Below are 25,727 nucleotides of genomic sequence, written 5' to 3' on the forward strand. Positions count from 1 at the left end.
ATTTACCTTGCTTTGTGTGTCAAGTCCATCCCTTTATGACCACAGTGTACAAATCTTCATATGTCTGCTTCCAGCAAGACACTCAAAGGACCTCCATAGATACCAGAGCTCAATCCAAAGTATTGCATTATAAATGTGTAGCTCATAAATCTGGGGAGCAAACCAGCTGTAACATGTGATGCTGTCATGTCAATATGGACCAAAATGGAAAAGGAATATTTCCAGCACTTTGTTAAATCTATGCCAATTAGAATTCAAGCAAAATGTAACTAATAATGTGGCCAGTGAGTGTATATTCTGTAGTGCCCTCTTGTGTTCAGCTATGGTGCTTTTTAAAGAAAGCAAGCGGTCACATGAAAACGTTTAATAAACCATAATTATGTACTGATGTACATAAAACAGTTTTACAAATATAGACTTAAAACAACAGAGCTTTTCCACAATGGAAACATACAGAGGGACATCACTGAAGGCCACTCAAGTGCCTTTTCCTCTATTCATCAGACAATTTCGCTGAAAATGTAAAATTTATAAAATTGACAAAAGAAACTTTTTCTTTAGAATATTATTAAAGGAAATGAAACATCTTTTTGAACCGTATACAGAAGGAACTAAACGAAAACCCAAAGCGGTGAAAACATGAAGTGAAGAATGTAAAAATGAATCTTTAAACGCAACTTCATGTGACATGTGAACATAAACACAACCAGAACAGAGACAGCATTAGAGTGAGAGCCGACCACTGGACGGGGTAGAAAATACACAAGTACATGACGTTACTCTGCCTCGTCTCCAGTCACGTCAATCTCATTCACATCATCTTCCTCATCTTCATTCGGAGTCATGTCTATGTTGTTGAGGAACCCCTCACACTCTCTGGTCTGAGATGCTTTTTCTGGGGAGCAAACCAGAACATCCACATCTTCTTCTTCCTCCTCCTCCTCCTCCTCTTTTCCCTTTTTGTCTGTACTGGTTATCTTCGCAGTCAAGGGCTGCAACATGAAGTCCAAAGCTGTGTTTTCTTCAGGCAGGAGGGTGTCACTGTGAGAGGAGCAGTCATCATTGAGGAATGGAGACCCCGTTGTATCAGATTTCCCTGTGCCACAGAAGGAGACTGTGAGGGTAGCAGGAGCATGTGCGTGCATGTTTGTGTGCAAGCAGAAAGAGGCATACTCACACTTTCCGATGATAAATAACTGATCAATAGTCAGCTGCCTCTATAGCCAGCAGTGAGCTTTTGACGTTAGTGTCTCATCTGCAAACACCGTCAGCAAATAAAACACAAGATCAGCTGCCTTTCAAGTGATTCTGTTCTTGTTCTGCTCTGCAGCCCTCGAGAGCTCAGCGCACCAGCATGGACCAGCATCATCTCAATCGAGTGGCCACTGAGCTCACAGTGCATCTCCAGACCAAACAAGAACTTTAATCACCAGCTGAAGTCAAAGACAGTAGAGCAGAAGTCCATCCACCTAGACCAGGGGTGTGGAACTCCAGGCCTCAGGTTTTAGATGTGTCCTTGATCCATCACAGCTGATTTAAATGGCTAAATTACCTCCTTAACATCTCTTTACGTTCTCCAGAGGCCTGGAAATGAACTAATCATTTGATTCAGGTGCGTTGACCCAGAGCGATATCTAAAACCTGCAGGACACCTGCCCGTGAGGCCTGGAGTTGGACGGTGACCGCCACAAGAGCAACCTGGTCAGGCTGCCACCTAGTCTTGGTCCTCCACAGGAAGGAGCAGGGTTAGGTGGTTAGTTTGAAAATAACAGCTAGTAGATGACAGGAACCTGCACAGCCAAATGGAAAGAAAGCTTTATGGCATGCTTTAAATGCTCGAGTGCCATCCCACTGTTGTGACATAACTGAGGACATAAAAAAGGAAGAAACTAAATAGCAAAAGCAAACATGGACACATGCCTACAGAGAGAATTTTACAGTGTTTCCTACACAAAACACTGCATTCTCCTTCCAAGGTAGATTTTTTTTTAATGTAGTAGATCCACTGAGAAATGAAGGTGCCGTCCAACCAGACTGCAGGACAAACAGCACTTAAGTACATGTTGATCATGCACTGGATTGTGCAACAGCACGTTTAAAAAAAAATGGCCGTATTGAAGCTGATGTCTGAACAGATACTGAAATTCTGAGCAGACTTAAAAAGACAAAAAATATTAAAATGTAAATTTGCTCTATTGCAAGGTTTAACCTGAAATGATATTCAGTTTTTTTTATTAGTTTTTTCTCTTTTTTTATGTCTAAATCTGCATCTACTTTAAGAAAAGTTTTTTGGTCTCTTGAAGTGAAACTATGCGGCTTTGCGTCAGCCCACATGGGGGCGACACAAACACCGTGCCTTAGCTCCAACGTGACAGTTTATGGTCTGTGTTTTTACAGTTTACTCCCATCTGCAAGAGACAAATGGCCTGAAGCCACAGCACACTATGCCAACCCATCCTCGGAGGTGCCTGTGTGATTGGCATAGAGCAGAAAAATCAATACTACCAATGTAATCATTCATTCTGAATAACAACCTTCAAAACAAAATCCAATTAATTTACCATGGCAACAGAAACAGCAAAATTCAAAGTACCTTCATAAGGACTTCCCAGTGGTCGCTCTCTCTCCGGTGTCACCTTGGCTTCATCTTCTTCCACAACGTCTAAGGACACTGGGTGGTCTTCATCACCATCCAAACTCCTCTTCTCGCTCATACGACGGTTTGTCTCTGCAGACGGGCTCAAAAGAAGATTGTGATTTTTATCAACTGCGATGTTTGAACCTTTGTGATGTTCTTCAGAGTTTGTCCCGTCTTTAATGTCCACTCCTTTCTCCAATATGCCATCTGTGCCTGTTGCAGGTTCATGTGTTTCCTGGGTCTGTTTGGACTTCATTCTTCGTGCTTGTTGCCATTTAATAAGCTTCTGAATGTCCTTCAGAGTGACCACGTGCCGCTGATTCACTGTCCCGGGTTTTACGTTACAGTCATTATTGGTTTCTTCAGCCTTTTCAGTGTGCTCGACACTCGCAGTCTTCTTCACTGCGCTGACCTCCACCTCGCTCTCATTCCTCCTCCGTTTCCTGCACGTCCTCTCCATTTTTTTCTCCTCCTGCTCCTTTGGCAAGTCCCTGTCGACCTGCGCATTGTCGACATTTTCATTGTTTTCAACAACGGCAGGAACACTTTGTGTAGAGTCCTCTACAGGTCTTATTTTTCGGGGTCTACCACGTTTCCTTTTCGCGAGCGAGACGCCATCCTGACTCACAAGCTGAGCTCTGCTGACGACAGGCTTGAAAATGCAAGGCGTTTCAGGTGGGGTTGTGTTATTTGCTGCCTCTTGAGATTTTTTTATAAAGCCCCTGGTCCTGATCCGAGACGGCTTGGTGCCAAAGGGTTTTTCTTCCCCAATGTCAATGACGGGCAACATTTTGCTGGGTTTCCCTGGAAGTCCAGATGGTGCATTTGAAGACCTGATAGCCACTTCTCTTTCCTTCAATAGCACATTGTTACTTGACAAACTCACTGAACAATTCTTTGTTCCATCACTGACTTTTAAATCTTTGTACGCAGAACAAGAACCGGTGGAGTCTTGTTGATCATTTGTGCGCCTTCTCTTCCTCCCGTCTCCTGTAGAGTCATCATGTCTATATTTGAAACTCTCCTTCAGCCTCCTGGAGTACGATTTTACTTCTGCTGCTGATTTTTTTCCTCTCTTTTTCAAGCTATTCCCTTTGCAACCTTCTGCACTGGTTCCTCTATTTGTTAAATGCAAATCCTTCTCCTGCTGCTCTTGCTTTGACTGGCAGCTGTGATCTGGATCTGGTGATGGAGATGTACTTTTATGACCTGTGCAAATGATGCTGCTAAAGGGAAACTGCAGTGAACCAGCGTTGTCCGAGAGCCAGGGTCTCCTACGTAAGGATGGCTGCTGCTGGACATCGTGTTCAGGGTTTGCTGAGTTGTTGAGTAGAGGCTGACCTTTAGCTGCAGATGAACTTGGCTCTAATGGGGAGAGACGCTGAGGAAGCCGCAAGTCATCCATGCAAGGTGAGGAAAAAGTGGGTTTAGACTGTGTCCCATCTCCATTTGGCAGAGGCAAAAACTCGAGACTCTGTTGATCATCTTGTGAGGATGGTGGCTGAAATGCTGGGTAATGGAGTTTCTGGCCTCTGGTGGAGAAAGCTGAAGACAGGGCTGAGCCTGTGGTTGTTTCCGGATACAGAGAATTTTGACTTTTGAATGGGGGCAAACCCTGGCAGCTCAATCCATCGATTTGCCATAAAGATCTGACAGCTGGGTTGCACTGGGGAGTCGGCTGCTGCTGCTGGATCAACTTGGGCTGGTTTGGAGCGGCAAAGCAACAATGGATACCTAACGAGCAAGCGGAAGGATGACTATCAATTCATCTTAAATACGTGAATTGTAAGCCCTGTATTTTTATAGACATTTTCTGTGACAATCAAAAAATCCAATTAAAAGTACCAATTAATAAGCTCCTAAAAACTGAGGAGGAAGGGCAGCAGGACGGGTAGCAGTGAGAGCACTTGAACTGAGACTTAAGTCAGGTTCAACTCAGTCTGCTTCTGTAATAACATGTAATGTGCTTTAAAAAAAAAAGAAAGAAAAAGGTCCTACTGTGTTACTCTCTGAAAATACACCTCTGCCTTTTTAAAATCAGTATAAAAAGGACAGAAGTCTAAAACAGTCGTCTACAAACTGCTCAGCCTCAGCTGTCCCTCCTACTCACATCCAGATCAAATCTGAGCATCTTCAACTGTGCAACATCCAGCTCCTGCACTTTTTTGCCCATCTCCAAACCACAAACCTGCTTTACTCCCAGTACCTCTACTATTTGCAGATTCACTGTTACACCTGTCTCCCTCTCATTCATACACATGTATTCTTTTTTTGCTTCTACTGACTTTTTTATTTATTTATTTTTATTTCTCTTCTGTCCAGGCTCTCTTCCACCTGCTCTCAGTTAATTCTTCAAATTCATTTTCTTTGCAGAAACACTGAAGTTTAATCCAAGGAACGAAGAACTGTTTGAGGTTTTAGACAAAACAAGGTATAAAAAATAATAAAGACAAACTGTAAGGCTTTACATGTTGTTAAAATGTAACTAAACAAACACAAAAATCACCAATAAATGTTAAATGCTGAACAGTAAACTTCAGTACATTCGCAGTGAGGGGTGGTCAGGATTTTTGAGTCCTTATTCTAAAATTGATCAATGTCTTGTCTCAAAAAACAAACAAACAAACAAACAATCAACCCCAATACTGTTAAGATGTAATACACTACTGCATGCAGAAGGTGGCAGTAATGGACCTAAAAACTGTTTGCTAGCCACAAACAATAACAGGCCAGTAATGAGACCCTGGAGCCTGTGGAGCAGTGAGGAGAGATGCTAAGGAGTCTTTAACAAAAGAATAAAAATACAGAAAACAAAAAAAACTTACTACGGGTCTGTACAACTATTTCATAATGTGATATTAAAAATATATGTGTATTTACAAAGAAAGCTTCTACCTGTCTCCACTGACGTCTGGTTGCTTTGCGACTCCAAATCCTGAAAGAAAGCAACCTCTGCTGCACTGGCAACAGGATCCATCCGACCCTGGGCTGCGTCACCCTGCGAAACTGGGACTCGGCAAACATTGTGGCTCGACTCCAACTTCTTACAGTTACTCTCCAAGTTGGGCAGGATGTTCAGGCTCATCATGACGTCCTCTAACAGCTTCTCTATCTGCTCGTCACACTCGTCCACAGAGCCCTGCGGCTGAGGCGCCGGCGCTGATTCAAGCTCAGTGTCGGGGTTTGAGGTGAAGCTGCTGCTGGAGAAAGACTGGGATTCAGAGGTGGTGCTGTGGTGTTGCTCTGGTTGTGTGGGAGAGCTGGTTACAGCAGGTGGAAGGTTCTGGATCTCTGGTTTCTGAACAGGGCATGGGGGGACAGGGGAGGGAGGAGGCTCGAGTTCCTCAGCATCTGTCTGTGGCTTTTTGAAAGATGAATAAGAAACCATTAAAACCATTACAAAATATCACCTTTCATTCAAACTTTAAAACAAAGGTGAATTCATCTGTCTGCAGATAAACTGGACTAACAAACTATTTTATTGAGGTGCTTCTCTGAAAATGAGTCCCCAACAGTTGCCTCTAAGTGCTTTATAATGTAGGCGAGGTAATAATAATACAGAGAAAACAACGACGGTTGAAACGTGATTGTCGGATTAGGGGCGACGGGACAAAGACTTTATTTTACCACTGAAATCTAAGTTTCATATCAAAGTTTGGATTTTCATTCCTCCAGTTGAAGTTATTTGATGAGAGCTGGAAAGGAAGACTGAAACCAGCTAAAATATTTAACACTCACTTCTCTGATCACCACAGTTTGAATAAAAAAACGACTTCACTGTTTGCAGCACTCACAGGAAACAAGTGAAGAAAAAGAAATTAACTGGTGATCATGTCATTTTATAAACACTTTTTTCCAATTCCTGTTTTTCATATTCACATTAAACAATTGACAAATTTCTCGACACGTAAATAAAAACAGATACTGCTTTACCATCAAGACATCAGAGATTCTTGTGGTAATCTTTTACCCTTTACCAGGTAAAAGGATGGCAAAGTTTCCACAGAGCAAATATGTCTGCTGTGCTGCTGATCTCAGGGGGAGAACATGATGAAACGCACCTTCTTTCTGGTCGAGCCTGAGGCAACAGCCGAGCTAAACCTGCCCAGCTAAGGTTTTACACCACATTTACATCATACCGCTGCTGCTTACTTCTCACAGAGCACGGAGTGAGCCTTTAACGTATCACCAAACCATCGGCCGGGCCACGTGCACCTCCTCCTCCTCTTCTTCAGCCTACTCTATTCTGCAGAAATGCACCTTCCCTCCTGCGGTCTCTATTCTTGTTGACAAATGGATATTTCTTGTTTCTTGCTTACCAGCGTGAGCTTAAGTTATATAAATGTTTAGTTGTCATGCTTTCATAGGTAATATTTCAAAACATTGCAAAACATCTGGCATCAAAAATAAGCCCCAATGCCAAGCAACAGTCTTCAAGCACATTTCAAAGTATAACAGGTATGATTACTCGTTTCTCAGGTCTCCAGCTGCCTGAGTCTATAACACAGTATAAACAAAGATTAAGAAGAAGAAGCTGGTTATTGTAAGGTTTTGAAAGGGCATCCTATTTTTTAATCAAAATAAAAGTTTTTATCACAGGGAATTCTTCCACTTCATGTTTCTTGATGTTCACTCGATTATGCCGTCTGTCAGACTCAGAACTGGGAATTTAAGTGATACTGAAATGTACTTTCCTAAATACTTCAAATCTCCCACTAGCTCATGACAAACCTCATGACACTGTCACACGTGTAAAGCCTGAAACCATAAAAAAAAAAATCCATCCATCCGCTTCTTCTCATCCTTTTCAGGGGCGCTGGAGCCTATCCCAGCTGTCATAGGGCGAGAGGCGGGGTACACCCTGGGCAGGTCGCCAGTCTGTCGCAGGGCCAACACACAGGGACAGACAACCATTCGCGCTCACATTCACTTGCACATTCACACCTATGGGCAATTTGGATTATCCAATTAACCTATCCCCACAAGCCATAAAAAATTGCCAGAAAATTAAAAAAAAACAAAAACATTTTTTAAGCGTTTAGTGTAGCTTCAAAAAATGTACCGTACTTTCTGGACTATAAGCCGCTACTTTTTCCCTTAGGTTTTGAGCCATGAGGCTTATACAAAGGTGCGGCTATTCTGTGGATTTTTCTTCCACCACTAGGGGGACTCTAACCAGAATTAGAATAAAAACAAGATAGATTGATGAAAAATCAATGCAAAGAAGAATACACTACTTTTTCTTTAGCAGATAGAACACCATCCATCCATCCATCTTCATCCGCTTTATCCGGAGCCGGGTCGCGGGGGCAGCAGCCTAAACAAAGAGGCCCAGACCTCCCTCTCCCCAGCCACCTCCTCCAGCTTATCCGGGGGAATACCAAGGCGTTCCCAGGCCAGCCGAGAGATATAATCTCTCCAGCGTGTCCTGGGTCTGCCCCGGGGCCTCCTCCCGGTGGGACATGCCTGGAACACCTCACCCAGGAGGTGCCCAGGGGGCATCCTTGTCAGATGCCCGAACCACCTCAGCTGGCTCCTTTCGATGTGGAGCAGCAGCTGCTCTACTCTGAGCCCCTCCCGGATGGCCGAACTTCTCACCCTATCTCTAAGGGAGAGGCCAGCCACCCTTCGGAGGAAGCTCATTTCTGCCGCTTGTATCCGCGATCTTGTTCTTTCGGTCACTACCCACAGCTCGTGGCCATAGGTGAGGGTAGGGACGTAGATCGACCGGTAAATTGAGAGCCTCGCTTTTACACTCAGCTCCCTCTTCACCACGACGGACCGGTGCAGCGTCCGCATTACTGCAGCTGCAGCCCCAATCCGTCTGTCGATCTCCGGCTCCCTTCTCCCATCACTCGCGAACAAGACCCCGAGATACTTGAACTCCTCCACTTGGGGCAGGAACTCATCCCCAACCCAGAGTGGGCACTCCACCCTTTTCCGGCTGAGAACCATGGCCTCAGCGTGTTCAGATAGAACACGCACAACAAATTACCAACTGGTAATTATTTTCAAATCCTCGCCCCTTCATCATGGAAACCACACGAAGAAGTTCGTATGATGCAAGTTTTAAGTTGAAGGCCATCGATCTTGCTATCCAGGAGGGAAACCGCGCTGCTGCACGCAAGCTTAGCGTCAATGAGTCTATGGTGAGACGTTGGAGGCGACAGCGGGAAGAGCTCATGCAATGCCAAAAGTCGAGAAAAGCTTTCAGAGGACATAAAAGCAGGTGGCCTGAACTTGAAAATGTCCTGGAGGAATGGGTGAACACACAGAGAGCAGGTGGCCGAGGTGTATCCACTGTACAGATCCGACTGAAAGCCGAAACAATCACCCGCGAAATGAATATTAAAGATTTCAAAGGTGGGCCGTCATGGTGTTTCAGATTTATGAAACGTAAAAACCACGGACCACTCTCTGTCAGCAACTCCCCCCTGACTATCAGGAAAAAGTTGAAAACTTCCACAAATTCGTTGAAAAAAAGATACAAGAAAACTCCATCGGACCAGACGACATAATCAATATGGATGAAGTACCTTTAACATTTGATCTGCCTCTGACCAGGACCGTTAACAAGACAGGTGCATCATCCGTGTTGTTGAAAACAACAGGCCATGAGAGGACGCACTTCACCTGCGTTCTGGCATGCACGGCATCCGGACAAAAACTTCCACCAGTGGTGATTTTTAAGCGCATAACTATGCCGAAAGAACAACTCCCGAAAAGGCATAGTGGTCAAAGTTAACACCAAAGGGTGGATGATAGAAGGTCTAATGAAGGAATGGTTAACGGAGTGCTATGGGAAGCGCCCGGGAGGATTTTTTCACCGGAAAAAAGCACTGCTTGTTTTGGATAGCATGAGGGCCCATATCACAGATTCTGTGAAAGCAGCGATCAAGAAAACAAACTCCATTCCAGCTGTGATTCCTGGAGGTACAACAAAGTTTTTGCAGCCACTTGACATCAGTGTAAATTGGGCATTTAAAGCTGCACTACGGGTTGAGCGGGAGACTTGGATGACAAGCGGTGAAAAGTCATTCACAAAAACTGGCCGCATGCGAAAAGCATCCTTTTCTGATGTCTGTCAGTGGATCCTAACAGCGTGGAGTGCTGTGAAAGAATCCACCATCACCAATGGGTTCCGAAAGGCTGGACTGCTGCGCGAAGAGAGCGGCGCACCTTCAGAGCCAACTTCACCGGAGGATGACAGTGACACGGAGAGCGAGACTGATGGAGACAGATGTGATGAAGCTCTTCTGAGCCTGTTCAACTCCGACACTGAAGAAGACGACTTCATGGGTTTCAGCGAAGATGATTAAAGTGACTTGTGGTTTCAAATACAGGAAAAACGGAGGTAAATAAATACTGTTCCGTTTTAATCAGCAAAGTTGCTGCCGTGTTAAAAGGCATTGTTCGGAAAGAATCTGTTCAGGTACATACTTGTACATTTGCAGTACAAGATTGTTCTGTACATGCAGTAAATATCTACTTTTTCATCATAGATATCTGCGGCTTGTATATCTTTTTTTTTTTTTTTTAAATAGAGCTGATGCGGCTTATATACAGGTGCGCTCTATTGTCCAGAAAGTATGGTAATTAAATATTAAGTTATTTTGCAATTTATTCCTTAACCCAGGGTCCAGGGTATAATTGGCCGTTTTTGACTACTTTTTGATTTTACCTCTATATTTCACCTTTAAAATATGTTTTTCTTGCCTTTTTTGGTATCATTATTTTCAGCACAACCTCAAATATCTGAAATTTGAGTTATTTTTTCATTTTGGTATACTATATTAGCACAGTTGATCTAAATTCAGACAAAAAATTCAAAATCCGAGTAGAAAAAAGTTATATTTTTTACTGTAAAACCCACAAACATGTTTAACGAATAATTTTCATAACTTGAAATGCAAATAGAAATTGTACATTTCTAAAAATTATGCACAAGTTTTGCAAACAACAAAGTTATATGGTACCATTTACCTAAAAATGCAGCCAAGGCCTCAGGCGTTTTTTATATAACCATTTAAATCTATTTACAGAACAATCAGGTGTTCTGCATCAAATAAGAAGGCACACAAATTATTTGTGCCAGTCCAAAAAATGTAGTTTGTGTTCAGTATAAGACAGAGGAGAACAGCACAGGCCTAAACCCTGCAGGTCTGACAGCAGGAGGTGCATCAGTCCAGTTTTCCATGTGGGAACAGCGTTTACACTGAAATCTGCCTTTGACGGCTTTTTTAGAGCAAATATGAAATTCAGCGGTCTAACTGACACACAATACAAGACAATAACTACACAACAAACTAACTACAGCCTCCAAACACGCTAAACGTCACTAATGTCTCACATATGAAAACTCGCTCACTCTCTCTGTCTTTCGCTCGCCCGCTTTCCATCGCGGGTGTCACTCCACTCATCAGTTTTTTGATTGGCTGACATGGTAAACTCTAACACCAATAGGGAAGGGATGTTCGCAAAGGGAGAGTGTTTGCTAGCGCTGTCTGTAGAAAACGCTGTTTTTACCGTTCTTCACACTGTAAACGCCACTGTTTTGTTCAGAAAAAAACATCGCGTGTATTTTTTATCATAACTCTGGTTTTACGTGGCCCATCGACACAATTCAAAAACTGGTATATAGTGAAGTTCGCACTTTCGACCCAAGTTGAAATGGGGACTCTGACCTGCCGCATCTTGTAGCTGTGTCGTCTTAAATTGGTCATGTGATTTTGATGCGCCGCCGCGTCCGGCGACCCCAGAGGGTTAAATACCTGAGTCGGTGATGTCAGGATGGACGTCTCATTTGGGCTTTGTACCGTCACCACCTCCCACATCTCTCCTGTTGTTCTTCTCCTCAGCTTCACCTGCACACACATAAGACAAATACAGTTCTGACAAAAACACACAAAGTGAGAAAGGTGTCCAACACATGTGGTGTGACATATAACAAACTAATCCAGAGACAACGAACATACATGATGCCTACACTCAATCCATGAAACGGAACTCCTGCTCACAACACGAAAAGAATACAATTTCTTTTCACCTTGATGGATATCTGTGCGTCTTCCATCATCTCCTTCATCTTGGTTAGATCTTTCACCGCTGCGCTGCATGGTGAAGGACTCTTTTCACTCGAGTTTTCTTTTTCGTTCATCTCATCTCTGCAGACCTGTCGTGGCTGCTCTGCATTTACGCTCTCAGCTGCCGTGCCGTTTGATTTTCCATCCTCCAATCCTGCCCTTTCTCTGGACAACCAGGTGATGCTGTCCCCAGACTCAGATGACTCTTGGTAACAGTCGCCCTGAGCTTCCGAGGAACTGGAATCATTACGGATGGTAGGAAAAGGCACAGTGTCAATGGAAAAAGATGAAGTGGATGTGGGATTCGTTACACTGTCACAAGTTTGGCCAAATGTAGACTCTGCATCACTGGCAACGGCGGGGCGAGGGGTGAGATGTGGAACAGTGATACAAACATCCGGGCTTTGAGCTACAGAGGAGGCAGGCTCCGGATTTCCAAAATCCACTGAATTTTCAGCAATGGTTGCTGTCTGTGTGCCAACAGACACACTGATTGTCTTTCTGACTGGTGAATTTTCCTCTCCCGTGCCCGTCACCTCAGCCTCAACATGTGTCTCCTGTATTTTTAGGCTTCCCCGTCTCTCTCTGCAATTCCCAAGACTCTGCCTCCTTTCCTGGACTTCTTTCGGCCCTCCACCCTTCTGTCCTCGTACAAGGTCTGTGATTCCAAACTGGTGGGCTGCAGCCAGCACATCACTCTTCTCATTGTTTCCTTTTACCTCCAGCACACCAGAGTAAAGCAGACCAACCAGCTTGAGCAGAGTCTGGGCCTTCACGGTCTGGAGCTGGAGCTGACGCTTCTGTCCAGATGGAGGTGAGGGGGAGGCTGAAAGCTTCTGAGACAAGTACGGGCTGAGAGCTGCAAGGATGCAGCTGTGGGTTGGGATTGAGATACCTTTACATAAAGAATAAGTCAGGAGAGAATGACTCAATTGTGCATTTTGTACATTGTCTTACATCACAAAGAACTTTGTAATTTTCCTTCTTTCTCACCCTCAGTTTGGAGCAGGGTGTCACAGAACTGGGCACTGTTCTGTTGTCTCTGCAGCCCCCCGAGAAGCTGCACCTCATAACCAGGCCACAGGTACCTCTGCATGTCCACATGAGCACTTCTGTTTGAAGTACAAACAGAAGCCGTCTTGAAGCAAAATCAAACAGGCACAAGAGCATTCGCAGGCAGAGGGAGTTTGCAATTCACATCCAAAGATACGTTTTTAATTTAAAAAAGTAATATGGTTAACATTCCAGGGCATGTGTGTGCAAAATTTATGTTTCCCTGCACAACATCAGAGGCAGAAGAAAGACATGGAGAAGAATCCTTAAGTGAGAATTCTGTAACAGCAAACACGGTGGCTGAAGCCCAACCTTCAGATAGAAAAAAGCATTTCAAAGTCTTATTTTTTTTAAGCGTTTTAAATCAGATTTAACAGGTGATTGTAAATGTGCAGCTTTTATTCTTTGGTTACCACTCAGATAATGATAACGATTAGATAGTCCTTCAAAGTAACTGCCCAAATAAGGGACTACAAGGATTTTTATCTCTGTCAAATGAACATGTGCCTGCATGACTTCCTGACTTATCTGACTGTGTGTGTGCTTGTCTTCATCTTCTCATCTGGAAGCTCATAAACCAGCTGCCATTTGGAATTTGTCTCAGACCTTTATGAGTCATTTCATTGAGCTTACGAAATGTCACAACATTTATTTATATGCAGGCACGCACATTCCAAAGATTCTCAGTGAGACCCAAACCACTTTGCCACAATTTGATCCGAATGAATGCGGCCATCTTGGAATATGTCCATGCCATCAGGGAAGAAAAAAAATCCATGGCTGGAAAAAGCTGCTCATTCAGTAAATTCAGGTAGCTGACCTCATTCAACAATGCTGAACCTAGATATGAGCAACTAAACCAACCACAGGACTGCCCCCATGGGCTCGTGTTGGTGCATCAATTTATCTGTATCCCTCAGTATGACGTGCTAATCATTCTTAAGCAGGATAAATCTGGGCTCAGACCATCTTTAAGCACCTAAGCAAACTGAAGTCTTCTTTCCACCCTTACAGCCTCATTGAGAAGTGGTTTTCTTAGGGCTATGATAGCATTTAGTCCCAGTGTCTTGAGTTTGCTACAATGTAAGATAAGGAAATGCCATGACTCTGTTTTTTTGGAGATTTCTTCCTGTTAAAAGGGAGTTTTTCCTTTCCACTATTGCCAAGTGCTTGCTCATAGATGGTTTTCTGATTGTTGTTGGTTTTCTCTGTATTATCGTAGGGTTGTTCTGTTACAATATAAAGCACTTCGACAAGACTGTTGCTGTGATTTGGTGTTATATAAATTAAATTGAAGTTTTTACAAACTAAATATTTCAGTAATCTCCGATCAGGATCATTCAAGATTTTGTCCATTTCTCCATCAAAGATGATGGTTCACCACAACTCTTACAGATTTCAATAATGCAATAATACACTGGGCAGTTATTAACCCAGTTTCCGTCATTTTAGGAATCTCCTGAGTTTTTCCCCTGCTCAGGCCAATAATGTCACCCTTCTAAAATAGAGTAAGATCTTTTCCACAACCCCAGGATACGTCTCCAGACATGGTTGTTTAATAGAAGAGAACCTACTCACTGCCTTAGGTAGGGTTAAATAACCTGCTGCCAGCTAAAACATTAAATCACTGTGATAATTATTTAGTGGAATGGGTGGACAATAGTCACAACCTATTTCTTTGGGTGGTGGCTACTTTTTTTCCCAGCTTGGCTATACCATATGGTTCATTAAAGGGCATGTGAATTTAATTTCAGCAAAAACTGGGACACAAAAACTGCTTGTATAGAAACCTTGTTCTTCTTTCGGCTACAATTTTAAGGAGGTCGCCACAAATCATCTGCCTCCAAACAAATCTGGTAAACACTTAAATAGCTTAAATAACATTGGGGGGGGGGGGCTCACTATCCTGTTGAATAAGAGCACAGTCATAAGGTAGTCAGTATTAGCCGACATGGAAAACGTTGTATAGAAATTACCAGTCAAATTAAATTAAAAATTGCTTTCAAAGTTTGGCTGATTTGCACAAAAATGAATTATTTGACCAACTTTGCTTAGAATGGCAGGAAACAGATCTTTTGATGATTTTTTTTAAAAAAAACCCAAATCAGATTCAAGGTAGGGTATTCCTTTGAAAGTACCAAAATATTCCAATTGCTATTTTTTTTTTTGTTGCTTTTATTATTGTATTATTGCTTTTATTGTAATTTAAGATACAATTTCGAGCTTTTCTGAATATATGGACGCTAGATAATGGTTTCATTTATTTTCTATTAATCTGAATAATACAGTTTATTTATACCTTTTATCTTTTGAGTTGAAGAGCTTTTTCCCCTAAAATCGAAATGAACATTTCTGAGTAAATTGCTCAATTGCTGCATTCATGGTTTGGGGGAAAGCCTCACTTTTGACCTCTTCTTATAATTTATTGCAGGTTTAAATTCTTGGTACAACTTGAGATCCTTAATTTAAGTACTAGGTACACCTCTAGATACCCGTTTTCTTCTGACAGTGTAATGAGTCACGGCTAGTTTCCTGTGTGCGGTGTGTACAGAGGTGGTCTCTCTGGCAGGATCACAGCTAACACCGACTCTGGGAGCATGTGGACCACGTGGAGGAGCCCTACAAATTAATTAGCATTAGTGAACTTCACTATCGGCTTGTTACCAATCAGACAACATTTTTATTTGTTTGTCTGTTTCATTTATTCCATTAATCGCAATTTTCTAGACACCTAAGCCGACTTTTTTTTTTTTTTTAAACAAAATGCGTTGGTTAATCGTCGCTGTCTAGACTTATCCTAGCTAGCTTAAGAGGTAGCTACATGTTAGCACAAAAATGCAAAAAACCAAAACGCCCTTCATTTCGCATAAAATTTTGCCACTTTATTCATAGACTACAACTTAATAATCCTTCCATTCCTTAGAATGAAGGTTTAATCGGCTTAACCTTATTAAGATGGCTAATTCTGGAGTGAGTTCCGACACTGTGGCTAATGTAGGTTAGCTTTAAAGTTACACTTACCAAAATCTTCCTGTAGCAGGAGCAGAGGGTTCATGGAGGATTATGTTTATTTTACCCACTGGAGTTAAAGCCAGAAATTAAAGTCGCACAGCCATATGCAACACATCGACGCCCATCACGAGTTTTTGCATCCGAGATGGTGTTGCAACGTGATAGCGACACCTACTGACCGCCCTGTGAAATGACACCGAGCGCTGAGTTATTAGTAAGTTTGGTGTCAGCTCAGAGTGGATTCACTTTTAGTTTCATTGGTTTAAAAATTTTAGTTCCAATTTGTTTTGTGATAGTGAAAAAATAAATTTATGAATTAAATATGCAAGCTGAAAATCTTTACTGACATATGTGTAGTTTGTTGATAACAAAACGGCGTTAAACAGAATCAGCGGAAACCAAAATGTGTATATATAAGAGGGAGAGTCCTTTTACTTGTGTTTGTGTTCCTGTTCCTTCTTCCTGATGTCGGCATCCATTGGTCATCACCATAACTATCACAACTACGGTCTTCTCCTTGTCAGCCACCACTATGTGTGGTTGGTTGGCCAGTAGCAGATTCTCTGTCTGGAACTTGAAGTCTCACAGGACCAGTCCTGTTGTTCCCAACCACCTTAAAGGTTAAAGGTTGTCGTCGTGGTTATTCTGCCAATGCTTTACAGCAGAAGGTGAAAAAACATTTCAAGTCACAAAATATGCAGAATTATGTGGAATATGGCAAATACTACCACAAAAAAAGCAAACGCAACAAAAAAACAATTTTGGATTAAAAACAAAAAAGAAAAGAAATAAAATGATGGATGTTTCCCCTCAGACGCCAAAGGTTTTGTAGATGAAACAGCAGCAGAAACATGTACAAAGGAGACTACATGAGTAAAGGGAGACCTACATAAGGAATAATGCTGGCTGTAATGTATGCTCTTTAAGTTTACGCAGTGAGGGCGTCAGGAATGTTGCTTTCAAATGGAATTTATCCTTCACATTATAAATGGCTCAGAATTAGTGTCCCAATTTTAATTGGCTGGAATTTGGTCACCTGACTCGCAGCCATGTGGAAATCCTACAGTGTCACTAAAAGTCTGGACCATTTCCTTCTCATGCTTAAATTACTGCTACTTAATTTCCTCAATATGTTTTTAAAAGTAGAAAATACTTTTTTTTGTAGTCTAGTTTTTATTACCCCCACTTTCAACTATAATAACCACAAGTAAATGATACTGAGTGACTACAAAAATCATAAACATCTCCTTGTTCCCATTTAAAAATAAATAAATAAATAGAATCTGAAAAAAGAAAACACGGGCACTGAGAAATAATTTTCTTTTTTATTAAAAACATTATTGCTAGTTACATAATTCATTCATAAATGAGAATGTGCAACTTTAAGAGCCAAGGCAAAGAGATTACATTAGTCAACAATCTGGTTTTTTCCTTCCCATTAGTGTATCTGATGATGGCGTTGGAGGATTTCTGTTCAGCTAACTTGGTTTTGCTTTCAATTAAGACAAACTGTTTTCAATCAAACAAAAAAAGAAAAAAAAAAAAAAAGATTGCATATGCATTCACCCAGAGCACCCAAAACAATTGAACCCAAATCAATATATATATAAAAAATAATAATACATAAAACCATTAAAATTAACAAATATTCTCTTGTATATATAGTTTAAATGTGCTTTTACTTTTTTCTTGATTTTATCTAATAGATTCTGGTCTATGCCTCTCTTTCTAACACTAGCCCTCGCTCGCTATCATTTTCATCTTTCAGTCAGTCCAATCTTGAAGACAGCTCGTTAATTTGAGAAAAGGAGGCTGTCATATTTCAACTGCCATGAAAAAAGGAGGTTAAAAAAAGAAAAGAAAAATCACACTTTACAACCCCGTAGTGCTTCTTTTAATCATCCACGCAGTAAGTATCTACATCTCACTCGGCACTAAGAATAAGCATTCCTCTTCAGAACAAACATCGTACTAAAGAAATGTGGGCAAAAAAAAAAAAAAAAAAACAGACAGCACTGTGTCGATCTGTAGTCTTAAAGCCAGGCAGGTTATGGATTTGTGAAGCAGTGAGTTATACAGAACTCAAGAGTTTAATTTAAAAAAAAATAAAAAAAAGAAATATCCAATAACATACAAGATCGCATATTCTTGCAGAATAAAAACTTCTGAGTTCTATATACAGTACTCCCAAATTGTACGCTGCTGTGAAAAAACAAAACAAAAAAAAACAACAACTTGACCAGTTACCCAGGTCACGCTGGACACACCCATGAGACCCATCCTGAATAAGCGAGGCACTCCAGTTAGCCCACGATTAAAGACAATCTTGCATATGTACACATTCATAAGATTATGGACCTGCAGATAAGGAAATGCGCCCACCGGATCCTTGAGATATCCACTAAGAATTACCAAGAAAAAGGGGGGTGCATTTAACAGAAAGATCACTTTAGAAATTGCCGTCTGTTCCAACAAGGAGGAGGAGGAGAATCATTCGTCTGCTTTATTTCTGGCTGTATAACTAACCTTGTACAGTTGTGGATCATCACAATCAAATGCAGAAAAAAGCAGCACGCCCGTGCATCTTTGGGCTGTCACCAACACAAGATGCCAACAGAACAAAGCGGATGACAAGTTTTCAGTGTGGCTGCTGGAGAAAAGTCTGAGTGTGCCATGTTGCGCGTTAGCAGTGGCAGTCACAGCAGTAGCAGTGTCATTTGGCACGCGTACGTAACTAAAAGTACACAGCAAAGCGAGTAGAGGAACAACCGCTACCAAAACAGAAGCAGAAGCTGTACACATATCTAATTAGACAGATAAATACAAGATCCCAGCGGTAGGAAATTACTCATATTTTGTAGTGTGTGACCATTAAGGAAAGAGAGAGAGAGAGAAAACCTTGATTTCTTCAAAACAGAGTGTGTTAGCCATTTATGGAAAATCTCACCATAAAGTGTCCTGATATGATTCCAACAGTTCCTTTTTAATTTGTTTAATTAGTCTTTGCTCTGACCTCTGAGAAAATACCAAAGAAGCCACAGTCTCAAAGAAAGAGAGCATTAGTGTTGTCCAAGCAAGCTGTAGTGCTGATGGAGTGGTTTTGGAGTCAAGTGGTCGTAGTGTCACATCCGGCTGTCAACAGGGAATGCAGAGCATCGTCAGTTTTCCATATGGTTTCATTCGAGTGTTTGAACTGCAATGGAGGAATGTAACAGAGAGAGAGGGAAGAAGAGAAGCTGCAAGAGAGTGAGTGTAAGGGATGAAGTTTAGTCATGTCGGTAGTGTAGCGGTAGTCCCCCATTGTCAGTTCAGCAAGGGCAGTAAGTGGGAGGAGGCTGTCGTCTTGTGATGCACACAATCAGTTTTTCTGCAAGAGAAGAAGAGGTACAAGTGTGTGAACGGATCACATGGAGCGGCTAAGGGCGAGGCAGCCATGCCTGGGTGGAAAGAATCACACTTTTAAAGAAAAATTTATTATTTAAAAAATACAATACAGTGAGTAAAAACGTTACTTAACATTGGACAAAACGAAAAATTACAAACTGTGCAAAGCAGAGGTAACAAAAAATATGTGTATATAAGATCCAAGGAACCACAAAAAATAAAGATTTGACACTTTTCACCAGCAGGGGGAGCAAAACAGTCTAAAAATAGTAAAATGGAAGCTCATTAAAAATCCAAATCACAATTAGAAACACACAAATATTCACAAATCTTACTACAAAACTAATATTAGGCCATGCGGTGAGTTGTGAGAGCAGCCAGTGGGACACACATACCATGCGGTGACATGCAGTGTGACACAGTGGGTGTAGCCTAACCATCGTAAGAATCCATTAGAGGCAAGGAGGCCTGCCTCTCCCCATACATCCCTCCCTGGGAGAGAGAGAGAAAAAGTAAGAGGAGAGAAGGACAGATAAAGATGAGGAGAGATAAGAGTCCAAAGGAGTGGGTGAATAAAGAGGGTTTAGTGTGAAAATCCAAAGAGGAGGTGAGTAGACACAGAAGGGGGAAAAGTGGAGGGAGTTCAGGATGACGAAAGACAGAAGAGTTGCGACATGTTAGTGCAATGTTAGGTCCTGTTTTAAGGTTGGAAAAAAGGGACAAGGGTGAGAAATAACGCACAAGATAAAGATCAACTCCTGTGCTGTACTGAGACATGCATCAACATGCTGCCTGTGGGTGTGTGTGAGAACATGTCCATTCACACGGTAACTTTCTGGGAAACCAGTGTGTGAAATTAACACCATTAATAGTTTTTGCCCTTTACATTCATTGAACAACAACTTTAGCAGCTTGTGAGAGCGCAGACTGAACTCAGATGGCGCCTAAAGTCAGGTGAAGCACTGCAGCTATAGCACAGCTCGGTGATTTTGGCTTCTCGGATCAGCAATCCTCAACCCCAAAATATTCCATTTATAATCAAAAACAACAACAACAAGGTGTGAACTGGCTAGATAACTTTAAAAATTAAGTGAGCATTACGTTACATTGGGGTCAGGAGAGAGATGTAGCAAAGAGCAAAGTGCATGTTAGGAGTGAGGCAGTAAATTCTCAGTAAAGGTGCAGACATGCGGGCTTATGTCTCTAGGCAAAGGTGTGAGGAGTGTCAGTGTGTGTCATGAGGTTGGCCGATACCTGATCTAAATCTTTGTCAGTAGGTCCGAGTGTGTTATCCAGAGTGTTCCTTCTCCCCGTCTGGTCCAGTGTGGAGTAGGCATCTGAAGAGGAGAAGCACGTGTTTAATTGGTACTTCCGATAAATACACAAAGGGCGTAGAATATGGAGCTGGCAGGAAAGAGAAAAAGAAGAAGACCGCAGAGGAGATTTATGATGTAGTGAAGGAAGACATGCAGTGGGTTAGTGTGACAGAGGAGGATCCTAGGGACAGAGGCAGATGGTCCGCTGTGCTGACTCAAAGGCAGCAGCTGGAAGTCAGTGATGACTTGATGCCAATGAAAGCAAAGGCATGTCGGACAGCTCTTCTGTCAGTTGTATCTGTTTGTGTGTTTTGTGTTTGCACACTTGCCTGGTCCCATGTCATTCATTGGAATCATTTCCCGGTCACTTTTGCCACCTGTGTGTCAGAGAAATATTAAAACAGTCAGAAATACATGTATTGCTCTGTAATTCTAAAGAATTAAGTCGAGACAAATACATTTTTTAATGCAACCAAAGTGCTCAACAGGTAAAAAATAAATAAATAAACAACTAAATAAATCACCACAACTAAAACAAAAGTAAAAGCAAATGTCCACATTCAGTCTACTTTGAAATTCAAAGAATGAAACGGTTTTTAAATCAGTACTAAAAATGTCCTGTGTTGACATTTCAAGAAAAATTGCCACACACTTCCGGAGGCCCGGTCCCTTCTATACCTTAAACCTGACCTCAGTACTCAGGGAGGAGTCAGGCAGGTCCCACACACACAGTAAAAAACAAAAACATGCAAAAATCACTTAGAAAACTGACTGGGAGGCAGTGCAGATCAAATATGCTTTCACTATTCTTGAAAATTCCCCATGTGGCAAAGCTGTAAATGTAATGAATCGAAAGTTGGCTGAGATGAGTAACTCCATATCAGCAAACAGCCCGTTATCATTCTGCACAATCAACGTCCGAGTTGCATTCATGCAGAGGAATCATTCAGACTCAAGTTTAGAGAGATCTAAGACGGAAATTATGTGAAACTCTGAATAGATACTTAAAAGGCCAATTTGAATAACAACTGACACCACTACATCATTTATTTTATAAAAACAAGAAGACTGGTAACAATCATTACACTGAAACCTTTTAAGCAAAGTGGCGGCTATTTTGACTCCTACCACTGACCTTTGTCTATAAGCGGCAGAGTGCTTTCCTCATATCCGTTGGGTTTGTTGGTGGGAGGGTTTAAGTTGACCATGAAATCTGTCTTCTTCCAGCCATCCTTTTCCAAAGTGCGCCGCAGGTCCTTGTAGCCCCAAACTGTCTGCAGCACTAGGCCAGCTCCACGCACCTCCCGATCTGAACGATTACTAAAGACGAGAGGGACAGAGAGGGAGAAAGGTGCAATTTATGAAAATAACCCGTTATAGCAATTTCAAGATGCTCTAAAACGTGGACAGAAAAAAATTATCCAAATGATCTGTATCCATCTGTCACTGCGTACCCATCCTTGTTGATGAGCACCAGTCTCTCGATGCCATTAGCAGCCCTGAGAGTCTTGGCTGCTTCCACACTGGAGCCCAGCACCTCATGGAGCGTGCTCAGTATAGACACCACTGTCTCTTCTGACACTGCTCGCACTGGCTGACTCTGACCAGCACCAGGCAGGTTATTTACCAGGTTAGGCACCGCATGTTTACCTGACAACACAGGGAAGATTAAGATTGCAGCATACTTACAACTGCTAACACTGGTATGTAATAAAGCTGGGGATTTTTTTTTAAACTCTGGTTAAAACCTTTTTACTGAAGCTCAGTTAGACAAAGAGTTAAATGTGTCACCTAGTAGCTCTTTGTTTCGTCCATCAATGGCCAGGTTGCGAAGGGCTCCGGACATGGCTCGGACTACGCGGTCGTTGTTATGAGCCAGCTGCTCCGTCATCATGGATAAACCTTTCTCCCTGCGCACCAAGGCACGGATGCATCTGCCATACTACAGACACACAAAGTGCTTTTATTGATTTAGAAGACCATCTTAACGACCATTGCTGCTAAATCTCGTGCTTGGTTTTTAACAGACTTTTCACTCAGTGGGTTACCGTTACCTGTCAAACGCTACTTACACAGGGTAAAATAAGTATTGGATACATCACCAATTTTCTAAGTAAATATATTTCTAAAGCTGTCACTGATATGAAATTATCACCAGATGTTGATAACAACACATCCACTCCACACATGCAAAGAAGTCAAAGATAGATGTTCGTGAACACACCGACTGAAATTCATTTAATACTTGCTACAAAAGTGGTTGGGGATGACCGCTTCGAGATGTCTCCTGTGGGGAGAAACTAGTTGCAGGTGTGATTTTGCGCCAGTCTTCCACACAAGCGGTCTTTCGAAATCTAAGCTTTAGTTCTTTCTAAAGGTTTTTAGTTAGATTCAGGTCAGGCGATTGGCTGGGCCATTCTAGCAGCGTTATTTTTCCTTCTCTGAAACCAACCATGAGTTTCCTTGGCTGTGTTTGGGAATATTGTGTTGCTGAAACGCCCCCCCCCCCCCTCGTTTCATCTTCATCATCCTGGTAGATGGCAGCAGATTTTCATAAAGAATATCTCAGTTTCCATCGATCTTTTCTTCAATTATATGAAGCGTGCCAGTACCATTTGCTGAAAAACAGCCCCATACCATGTTGTTCCCACCTCCAAACTTCACTGCTGTTGTGGTGTTTTTGGGATGAGTTGCGGTGCCTTTTGACCTCTAAACATGGTGTTTATTATGGTACCAAAAGAGTTCCATTTTAGTCGCATCTGACCAGACTATATTTTCCAAGTATTTCACAGGCTTCTCTAAATGCTGTCCACTTCTGTATTATGGCTCCATTACTGATAGATTTCAGGCGTGTCATGATGTTCCACACCTCCCTTTCTTCAGGAGTTCAATACCTTTTCCCTCTGTCATTTCTAATTATTGCACATAATAATTTAGGGACACCTACGGTTTGATTTTTTGCATGTGTGGACTGGATGAGTTGTTACCATCCAGTGAGTTGTTGCTTTTGATGTAAGAGAACTAGCAGCTCGGAGACCCTCTCAAATAACTGAGTTTATCACCCTCTCTCTAAAGCTGAATCCAACCTTCAGAGGAAGCTTGTTTCTGCTGCTTTGACCTGTAGCTCTAGGCCATATGTAAGCATAGGAATGTAGATCAACCAGTAAACCAATACTTCAGCTCTTTAGGTGGAGTGTTGACTAAACAAATACCACTGTGATTTTTCTCATGTGCACAAAGTCAAAATAATTGTGTGTTACATTACAGATAACCTCTAAGAACAGACAAATCTAATACAAATCCTCACATAGAGTGTTCACTAATGTTCCTGAAATAACCTTTGATTGCAATGACTAATGTTAAAACAGCACCATTTATTCAGACTTCCCAATCTGGTTTATTTACTTAGCACATAAAGTTCTGGTACTGTAAAATCGAAAAAGATCAGTATAGATGGCAGTTCTTACAGTCCAGTGTCCAGCGCACAGGTTCTGAATAGCTCCAGCTGAAGCTTCCAACACTGTGGCGTTTTGGGACTCCTTCACCAGAGACATGTAGATGCGAACCACCTCCGGCTGATACAAGAGCTCATAGCCTACAGGAAACAGGCAGAGAGTGGACACGTGTGTGATGGGAACATTGATAATGTAACAGGTCCTTCATAAAGAAATAATCTTTCAGGAGTATAAAATACAGACATATTAATTATTGAACAATATGTGCAGGGATATGTTAAGTAGTAATTCTTGAAAATCAAACAGGATAAGTGTTCCTGAATGCGGTATCAAGATTGAGTGATATCTATTCTTTATCCAAGTACACAGACAGTTTTCTTTATGCCACCCTCCAGATAAGAACACAGCAAACGTCTATACTATCATCAAGCCGATAGGCACTCTGTAAGGGCTTCAGTAGAGACAAAACAAATGGTGCCCAACTGTCTGCTCATTAAGCTCCAAAAGCCTTGGACAGAAGATCTTCCTCCAAATATTAACTCTTAAAACAGCAGAGACGATTGATGGAGAAGCAGAAGACTCACCAGCGCAGGAGGAGCCTGACCACTATCACACCTACATTTGTCATAGTATAATAAATCTTCCTTTACATCAAACCCTGCGATAGAGAGAACGTCTCTGTTGTGGTGTCCTGAAAGCCTCTTAAAGCACAGCGAGTCCAATCAGAGAAAAGGGCAGAGATCCCGTGTGTGTCTGTCTGTGAGATTGTTTCCACATGAATGCAAACAACATCCACTACTCCTAATCTCCCATGAAGAAGTGCACAACAACAACAGCTCATTCCAGAAGCACGTTATGATGACGTATGAAGTCGAAAACGACAAGAGAGGCAGAAATCTGCAAAACTTTCAAAAAGCAAAGGCTGTAACTCATTTCCTTTACTGTCCACATCCACTTCCTGTCTTTCTTTTAGCGCTCACATTGGTTGCCCTTACATGACCCCTCTGCTCAACAGGACATCATCTCATGAGTATTCATGGTCCAGATTTAGATTTTTGTCCTGTAGATTATTCTAAGCTGTATTGCAATAACGGTCGTATGTCACAAAATTTTGTTTCCAAATTCTAATTACAGAAAGTATACTATAATCAATGCATCACCAATTGCTGATGCATTATTGCCATTTGCAATCAAAAAGAGTGGTCTTCTGAGTCCATGTGGATGGAGCGAGGTACAGCTTACATCAAACTGCGCGTGCAGTAGCAAAGCCAGAGCAAACTACATTTTCAGAAGTCCGAGCGCTTTATCAGTTGACAACATATTTGGTGTCAAAAAAACCACCAAGTTTACCTGGCATTTGTAACAAATAAGAGATATCTCAGGTGTACTATGACATCCTCTCTACATGTCTGCCTGTGAATGGAGCTGTGGCAAACAGTCATCTAAAGGTGGATTACGTCTGAATGAGAGACCGCTGTCACCACAACACGTTCAGTGTTTTGAACCCCATTTCTATAAAGGCTTAATTCAATAAAAGGTGTTCATAGAGCCTTTGCTTACCTTGAGCAGGTGAGGTCCTTTTTGGAATGTCTATTGTATCATCAGCTGTATCCTCATCTTTCCTTCCTGGAAGCAACATTAAACATTAACATCAACAAAAATGCCAAAACAATCTGCTGTTGACACCGAGTGTGATGGCTGTTTCAGACTGACACATGCGCTGTTAGTACATGTGTTCTGATTTGGTTAGACACGTGCTCGTCAGGGCAAACATGAAGATTTAAAA

At 41.9% G+C, this 25,727-nt stretch overlaps 2 protein-coding genes across 9 annotated transcripts in view; both read right to left on the bottom strand.

Annotated features, from left to right (window-relative positions):
• Positions 1 to 349: 349 nt before the first annotated feature.
• LOC146708440 (uncharacterized) lies at positions 350 to 16,012 on the bottom strand. Of its 3 annotated transcripts, none has more exons than XM_085460319.1 (8): positions 15,796 to 16,009; positions 15,267 to 15,393; positions 12,715 to 12,833; positions 11,685 to 12,616; positions 11,410 to 11,502; positions 5,534 to 5,999; positions 2,594 to 4,372; positions 350 to 1,096 (listed from the first exon to the last, which is right to left on the bottom strand). In XM_085460319.1, the coding sequence occupies exons 3-8, from the start codon at positions 12,815 to 12,817 to the stop codon at positions 777 to 779; spliced, it is 3,693 nt and encodes a 1,230-aa protein (XP_085316445.1). In that variant the 5' UTR covers positions 12,818 to 12,833; positions 15,267 to 15,393; positions 15,796 to 16,009; the 3' UTR covers positions 350 to 776. The 3 variants fall into 3 exon arrangements, with proteins under 3 accessions (XP_085316445.1, XP_085316444.1, XP_085316446.1); XM_085460320.1 differs by lacking the exon at positions 15,267 to 15,393 and adding an exon at positions 1,178 to 1,255 and having other exon boundaries at positions 1,030 to 1,096; positions 15,796 to 16,012; XM_085460318.1 differs by lacking the exon at positions 15,267 to 15,393.
• Positions 16,013 to 17,092: 1,080 nt separating this feature from the next.
• Positions 17,093 to 25,727, bottom strand: part of ctnnd1 (catenin (cadherin-associated protein), delta 1) — a 31,724-nt gene continuing 23,089 nt past the window's right edge. For 4 of the 6 annotated variants that reach the window (XM_085460321.1, XM_085460323.1, XM_085460326.1 and 1 more), the window contains 9 exons: positions 25,502 to 25,567; positions 23,954 to 24,081; positions 22,278 to 22,428; positions 21,941 to 22,136; positions 21,622 to 21,806; positions 20,816 to 20,863; positions 20,425 to 20,507; positions 19,608 to 19,662; positions 17,093 to 19,153 (listed from right to left, as the gene is read on the bottom strand). In XM_085460321.1, coding sequence (XP_085316447.1) covers positions 19,095 to 19,153; positions 19,608 to 19,662; positions 20,425 to 20,507; positions 20,816 to 20,863; positions 21,622 to 21,806; positions 21,941 to 22,136; positions 22,278 to 22,428; positions 23,954 to 24,081; positions 25,502 to 25,567 — 971 coding nt within the window. In that variant the 3' untranslated portion in view covers positions 17,093 to 19,094. Of the gene's footprint in view, positions 19,154 to 19,565; positions 19,663 to 20,424; positions 20,508 to 20,815; positions 20,864 to 21,621; positions 21,807 to 21,940; positions 22,137 to 22,277; positions 22,429 to 23,953; positions 24,082 to 25,501; positions 25,568 to 25,727 lie in introns of those variants that run through there. The other 2 variants (XM_085460325.1, XM_085460324.1) reach the window with 2 other exon arrangements.

This window comes from Copadichromis virginalis, linkage group LG6, assembly GCF_057382275.1.
Source record: "Copadichromis virginalis isolate Kocher_CV1m ecotype Utaka linkage group LG6, C_Virginalis_male_GT1.1, whole genome shotgun sequence".
Lineage (NCBI taxonomy): Eukaryota > Metazoa > Chordata > Actinopteri > Cichliformes > Cichlidae > Copadichromis > Copadichromis virginalis.